General features: G+C 44.9%; 1 protein-coding gene across 2 annotated transcripts in view; it reads right to left on the bottom strand.

The window, feature by feature from the left end:
* Positions 1-5,563, bottom strand: part of GSG1L (GSG1 like) — a 115,592-nt gene extending 110,029 nt beyond the window's left edge. For both annotated transcript variants that reach the window (XM_034784544.1, XM_034784543.1), the window contains exon 1: positions 4,836-5,563. In XM_034784544.1, the coding sequence (XP_034640435.1) occupies positions 4,836-5,136 (301 nt within the window). In that variant the 5' untranslated portion in view covers positions 5,137-5,563. The remainder of the gene's footprint in view (positions 1-4,835) is intronic.
* Between the last annotated feature and the right edge of the window lie 2,190 nt (positions 5,564-7,753).

Below are 7,753 nucleotides of genomic sequence, written 5' to 3'. Positions count from 1 at the left end.
TTTCACTCTATGCATCCGAAGAAGTGAGGTTTTTACTCACGAAAGCTTATGCCCAAATAAATCTGTTAGTCTTTAAGGTGCCACCAGACTCTTTGTTGTTTTTGTAGATACAGACTAACACGGCTACCCCCTGATACTAGTCCTTGAAATGAATCCAATATAAAAATCCTCCAATAAGAAAAGGACTGAAAGAATGTTATATACCAACACCCTCTACTGAATACTGATGGAAGTCACAGAGAAACCAAGAGAGCTGAAATCTGAATACCCAGCTGGCTAGTGTCCAGTACAAAATAAGGGGATTGCCTTCCTCCAGTGGACCCTGAAATAGTATCTCAACTTGGATCAGCTTGTGGGACCCTAGAGCTTGCTGAACCTCTGCAGACAGCCTCTCCTCTAAGCCAGAATCACAGGATGGAGCAGGGGTGACTGAACCCACAAATAAGCTGCAAAATCCAGACAGGAGAATGATGTTTGGATCAGCCATGAGGAAAGGATTCTTCCTTATTTCATGCTTAACCGAGTAAGAAGTGGTGAAATTAAATTTCCAAGATTGTATTTCTCCTTCTATTCCGTAATATAAATAACTGAAGGTTAGCTTGTTGAGTCTGCACTCTCTTTAGAGAGACCTCAAGTAACCATATTCTGGATTTTAATTAACTAATGCTATTAGCAAGCTCTACTTTGTATGTCCAGCAAATTGGCCTAAGAGAGATTCAATACAATAATTATAATCAATTGCTTTTGGTATTTTAAACTTGTCCCTTTTATTCCATACCATTCCAATAGCAGGGGACCATACTCTTAGAAGTGCCTTAAGACATCCGTATACATTGGTGAGGGACCACTAGTGAAAAAAATGTATTAGAAATACTGACAAAGTGATTATTGATCTCGTATGTAATAAGAAATTTTTGTAGTTTGCTTTGTTCCTTGGCATAACTGCTGACCCTTGACCCATGTCTGACAATCACTTCCAAGACTATTTTTGTGTTCAGTACAGACCTAGAAAATTGATTGTGTCTACAGCTGATTGAAGAACTGTTTATGGCATATGGATGTGGTTCCGGGTGAATTAATAAACTGTGGATTGATTAAGAATACCAAGTGTACTGATTTGAGAAACACTGTCTGAGCTAGAAGTAGACCTGAAAAAAACTTCACTTTAGAATTAGTAAGCTAAGGCTTCCTGGACTCAATAAAAAGGGTTCATCCTTAAATTCCATTCCAATAATGGCTACATCACCTATCAGCTTGGCAAATCTGGTTTGTCAGATTTCAGCTTTAAAATCTAACTGGCATCTTTGCAGGTTGACAAAATTAACCCCAATTTACACTGCTACCATCTTGCAGCACTGCAATGCCCTCCGCTGTGGCTCTTTATACTACCACCACAATTGGTTCCCAACCTCAAGGAAGAGATCAAATCTGCAGGGCAAGCCAGGAAAGGAATGTCTTGTGTCCCTGGGGCGATGACGGTATGAGGGTAGCATTGGAGCCTCCAACCCAGCCCAGCCTAAACCCACTAAGGGAACCGACCCTCTTTAAACAAAACTAGAAAATTAAACAAACACCACAGTTTAATTTGCTGTAGCAGCACAAGTGTCATGGTGATGCTTGTTGGTATGTTAGGAGATGGAAGTGACAGCCTGTGTATTGCCCACACTGTGGCTATATGATCTGTACTATTGACTGCACTGGGGCTGTAAGGAATATTTAATTAACAGTGCTGTGACTTTACTGAGTGTGCTATTGACTCTATGGTGGCTATATGGAATGTCTTATTGACAAAGATATGGGCTATACAGTGTGTTATTGACAACCTTGTGGTTGTCAACTATACAGAGTATGTTATTAACAGTGCTTCGGTTGTATTGAATGTGCTATCACCAGGGTTGTGGCTATATGGAGTGTGTGAGTACACCAAAGCATCCTTCCTTACTAGTTCTGGTCCTGTGCTTACAGAGCATTGGACACCAAGCAATTCCCCCCTCTGCAGGGTATGAAGAAGGTGTTTGAACTTGGGGTTCTTAGCCCTTACGTAAGTGCCTTAACCCTGGTCTATAGGACAGTCTGGTGTGGGCATTTGTCCATCTCTCCAGTTGAAGCTGTTCCACTGGGTATGAAATAATTAAATATGCATTGGTTCCGAGAGCAAGGGACTAAGGACGACTCTTTACTTCAAAGGTTCAGGGACTCACCGGAGAGGTGGGAGACCCACGTTCAAACCACTAGGCTAAGTGTTATAAGGGCGACAGCTTTCCCCCACGCTTGTTTTGTGCAGAGTTTGGCATCAACTGCTGCCATTTTTGCAACAAGTGCCTTAGGCACCTGACTTGAGGGAGGGTTCACGGCTGAGAATCGCAAATGAAGAGAAGTGCCAGCCTCCAGCCAGCACTTGTGAGTGGCACAGCTTAGGCTACCTCCTTCTGCTTGGTATCTGCTATTGACTAGCTTACACGGCTCTCTGCTCAGCATTCTGGCTTCTGCAAGTCCCTTTCCTAAGCGCCTAGCTCTCCCTATGCATTGTGTAGGAATTCTGGGCCCCTAAAAGTGAGGTGCTGCAATGCACCACCTAAGTCATTCTGCGTAGTTAGTTTAGCCCTGTGGCTATGTGGAGTGTGTTATAGACCATGCTCTGGTTATTTAGAGCATGGGAAGGTGGCAAGGAATGCTGGGGGTGTGGTGGGGAGCCAGGGGCTGTGCTCTGGGTAATGCACTCAGAGGCAGACAGCCTGTGATTGCCCTGCACGGTGCTTCTCACACCTGTAGCATAAAGTAACTATGTGTGCGCCCTCTTCCCCTGGGCCCCCCCCCCGTAGATGCTGCCAGTTACAATCAGGTGTGTACATGGCCCTGACCACAATGAGCCTGCCTTACTGTCCAGCACTTTCAAGTCAGTCAGGCCAGTCTAGTGCCCAAGGCTGCGCTAGGCCTGTCCTGTGCCTGACTGCTATGGAAGCAGCCTTGGCTCTAAATGTTATCTACTTCAGCATGGCTCTGTCTCCTGAGCACAGCTCATAATGAAGGGCATATACAGGCTTTCCTTCTACTGCTGACTTACCTCCATGTATGAACTGGACTGAATTCACATGGTGAAGAGGTACCCAGGCAAGCTGGGGTATAAACAGTAATGGTCTGAGCCTGGCTAGGAAAACTGGAATAGCCTGTAACAAACTCAGAGGCACTTGGTTGGCCCTGGTTCCGGTCTGAGTGCCACCCAGCTCTGGCTAGGTCCTGCTCTTCTTTCAAAAATCAGTGAGAAAAATGCCCTTTTTTCTGTAACATTTTATTTTTCAATAAATTTTTATGGTTCAGCATTTGCCTTCATTCCACCCCAAGCAGGTCTGAGAGGATGATCCCAAATCAGGAGTTCCATGCACATTCCTTCCCTCACCTGAGCAAGATGGCCCAAGTTTATCCTTCTGTTGAATGAGCTTTAGTGGTTGACTAATTCTTAAAGTACCACCTCAGAAAGCAACACTTCCTGTCCTGGCCATCCAGTAAGCAAGCAACCTAGTGCTTTGGGATAGTGCAGACCTCGTGACGTAATCAGACTCCCAGCCAAGACAGCTCCAATGTATAGACTATTTAGCCTGTTTTACTACATCCGTACTAATCCTTGCTTTAGCTCTGTATGGAATTCCACCCTTTCGGGTCTGGCAAATCCTTTCCATTTTGCTTTGAGTCATCATTTTGCACTCTGGGCTAGATTAAGGAGATCTGGGTTAGGCACACTCCCACATGCAGCTCCCTGGGACACCACCCCAGAGGATGCTGAATCAGTAGCAGTGGGCCTCTCCATCTCTCCCAGAAGTGATGGGAGCAACACACCTGCTTTCATTGGGGGTGTGGGGCCAAGCAGCTTCCTCCCTAGCAGCGGTGGCTGCTGCTCCTGCCTCTGCTGGAGGCCCGCTGCAGCCGTCACTGCCTCAGGGACACTTGGGTCACATGTTCATGCTTTGTTTTGCAACCACATGGGACTAGAAAACAATTTTTCAAAATTAAAGCTTAGATTCTGGCATCATTGCACAGCTTGGGGAGCAAGGGCCAGAGGCGTGGGCCTATAGTGCCTTCATCCAGCCCTGTTTGCTTGTCTATAACGCCTTCCATCCAGGAGCGTTTTACTGGTGAGGTTGGAAAATATCATTATTCCCATTTTACAGTAAGAGAAACTGAAGCACAAACTGGTGAAGTGATTTGCCCAAGGCGGCACAAGGAGTCAGTGACCAAGCTGGGAATGGAAACAATCTCCTGTCACTCAATCCTGTGCTTTCACCAGCATGTCCTCTGCTGGGCTTTGGTTAGCTTGTGACGTAGCCTGGGGGTTGTGTCACAATAAGTGTTACTAGAAACAGACGATTGGGACTATTGGCTGAGTGGAACCGTGAGCTTCACCCTCCCCCTGAAATCCAGGACAGTGTTTTCAGGATATTTAAGGGGATGATTGAGTAACTGAACCCCAGAATCTCTGCAGCTACTAACAGGACCTTCTCTTTTGTATGATATGGCGAGTGACTCATGAAAGGAAAGCACTGACTGGCCTCTGGAAGCAAGGAAGCAGGGCCAGGGCTTGCTAGCACATATTTGTCTGAGGTTCAGCTGATTTCTCAGCACACACTCACTGCCTGATTAGCAGACAAACAAGCAAATTCTCCTCCTTGCTATGAACAGGTTGTTTCCCCTCTGTCCTGTTTGCAACAATGAATTGCTAAATTCTCAGGCTTTCATCTGCAGAGAGTTTACAGTTGCAAATAGCTCCTCCAATTATGTGTTAAGCTGCTGAATCAAATATAAAGCAATGCAAGCTGAAAGGAAATAGTATTGCCACTTACCAGCAGCATTGATATTTTCCTCACAGGAGTACCAGATCCCAGTGTGGAAATACCGGAAGAGAAAGCGGTCATCCCCCGTCTCCCAGCTATAGTGCACCACGTTCTGGTTTGTCTCATTGGCCGTCTCATTCCCACTGTAGTTGAGGCAATTTGTCTTCTTGTCTTTCCCACAGTTTGGCTTGGGGACCCTCTGAGTCCCTTCACACCAGTGGGTTGTGATAAAGGCTGTGGTGGAGAAGAGGAGAGCCATCAGGTTCAGACTCACTGCTAGGAGGGCTCTGCATCTTCGGTTTGTCTTCATGGTAACCCGCCCCCTCCTGCGGAGAAAAGAAATCAAATGTGGGTTTTTTGGGGCTGGGAAGTTCAAAGCCCGTCACAATTCAGAATGTGGTTTTCCAGTCACAGAAACTCTCAGCTTCTTCCAATCTGTTGCTGAAACAGTGAAGGAAATGCTGCAGCCATCCTCCCATTTTCCTCTATATTTGAAATCCCGTCTTGGTGTGTTACAAGAGCAGCTGCAGCCAGCAGAAACGTAGCTGTATTGTTGTGTGTGTCATGGCTAAGAGTGCTGAAAGAATCAGAGAAGGTCTGTCTCAGAGGCAGCATGAAGAGCAAGTGAACATCTGCTAGCGTAACACACATGATGCCGAGGGGCTATGCAGCCTTCTCCAGGGAGAGACACCTGCAGGCTGTGGGACTACATTGTACTTGACTCTGAAATCAAGCAGGAGCTGCTTCTGCATGCCATCAAAGTCATTTGTGAATCTCGGCTGTTACTGCATCATGCTGACAGCTGAATGTTATCGGGGGGGGGGGGGGGGGGGGGAAGGAAGCCTCATTTTATATTCAAATTAATAATTATTCAAGGCTGAGGAGCCCATTTTTGGAAGCTGTACATGAATATTTACCCAGAGGAAGGGGGAATTCAGAATGATTACAGACTTTTTATTGTGCCTTGAGTAAGGAACAAGTCAGGGGGCTGATCCTCCTGTTATGTTACGTGGTATAAATCCTCTGACTTCAGCCAAGCTACTTTCGATTTACACCTATATGAAAGGAAAATTAGGCCCAAAGGTGATTAATTACTAAAATGCCATAATTAGTAGAAAAAAAAATAATCCCACAATAGCAAATGGAGGCTACTGTTACAGACTTATTTCCAGATATAGCACATACAGGCATATCATACGAAATCTGTAGGATAAATCCACTTTCTATGGATGGAGAGAATTAACTTAGAACAAACTGTGATCTTTGCACCTTTGTGTCTGCTTCTTGCCTGCCAGCTGATAAGAGGAACTCCTTAAAAAAAAAAAATCGCATTCACAAGGAATGATGTATTGTCCATCATTGTCCACCTATGTACTGCATCTCCGATCAGCGTACAATCTTTTATTCAGAATTATTCAATGAATGCTCAGCCTGCTTGTAAACTGTCTCAATGAGCACTGTTGTGAGAATGTGATATACAGAATTCCAAATCTAGCTGTGTGGTTGGTCACCTTAGTCACATGGTATTGTTTTTGTGCCCTTATCAGATAAGCATAACTTTTTGAACAGCAGAAGTTGCACAAACCTCTGGGGCTCTGATCTTTTTAGGAAGCCTCTGGGAGCACATTAGGGACATACTGCTAAGTGTTATGCAACTTGTATGACATCACAAATTTGACAAAACTCTTGTTTGGAAAAGTTTTGACCGACTCTATCCATTTCACTACTGTGCCTTATGTTCCATAGAGAAATGTGGGGACCATACCAAAATAATGCCTGAATGTAAGCAGCTGTAGTATGCTGTGGGGTGGAACAAAGCTGTTCTGGGCTCCCTGTGACCATTCCAATAGACTCAGCACATGGTTCCTATGGCCCCTGCCCCTGTGGACACCAACTAGGACAGGAGTTTCCCCAACTTATGGAGGGAAGGGAGAGAAAGCCAGGCTAGGCTCCCCTCAACCACCTCCCAGATCTCGCACCTAACTCTAGTGCCCCTTTCCCTGCACTCCTAGGATAAGAGCCTTCTCCTGCTGGCAGTTAATGAAATTAGTACTGTAGCTCACTAACAGGTTGTCTGTCCTGGAGGTTCAAACACTACTGATGTTGCACAATGGGGCTGTTAGCCACTTCATGTGTGTTAGGTATACTATACATCACCTTAATAGGTATTATGCTCATGGTATTAATGATATACATCATATATGTTGTGCTAGGAAGTTATGTTAACTGAATGTATTATGCTCTTTCCACAATTCTGTTCACCTATGTCAGTATCTCACAACACTTTGCAAAGCCAAAGTCAGCTTTGGCATTAGAAAATAGGAAACCTGTCAAAAACAAGATACGTGAATAGTGTGTATGTCCTAGCACATGCTGGGATGTCCCTCTTCACTGAACTGGTTTAGAATGTAGTAAACAAGAGATAAGGAAAAGTACAGAACAACAAGTTAAGGAACTTGTATGAACTGATGGGTTGGATCTTAGATGATGTATAAAGTGCTTTTAGCTTGTAAACAACCCTACTATAAATAGAGGTAATTTTGAGGGTGTATCTTTGAAGTTCACCTATCGTGTAAGATTAACATGATGTGAGAAGCAGCTTTCCAGAGGGAATTGCATATAAACCTCTGTGACAATGTGTAGGGTGTGAATACAGGGATACACTCTTGTAAAAATCTTTGTACAAAGTTTACTTTATATGGTATCATTGGAAAACTCATAATTTGCTGATCAGTATCATCCTGATAAAATATGTGTGTGCGGCAGAGTGGATTAGGTCCGGAGGCCCCCTGCTGGAGGTCTCTTGTCCCTGCATCACCCTGTCCCAGAATAGATCAGCAAGAAGTCCTCCAGGCAGCCCAGAGGGGCTGCTGGAGTGACCAATAAGGGGCCAGAAGGGCCAGATAAAAGGCAAGCAGCGCAGAGCC

Source organism: Trachemys scripta, chromosome 10 (assembly GCF_013100865.1).
Source record: "Trachemys scripta elegans isolate TJP31775 chromosome 10, CAS_Tse_1.0, whole genome shotgun sequence".
NCBI lineage: Eukaryota > Metazoa > Chordata > Testudines > Emydidae > Trachemys > Trachemys scripta.
This window is presented reverse-complemented; position numbering and strand designations above follow the sequence as displayed.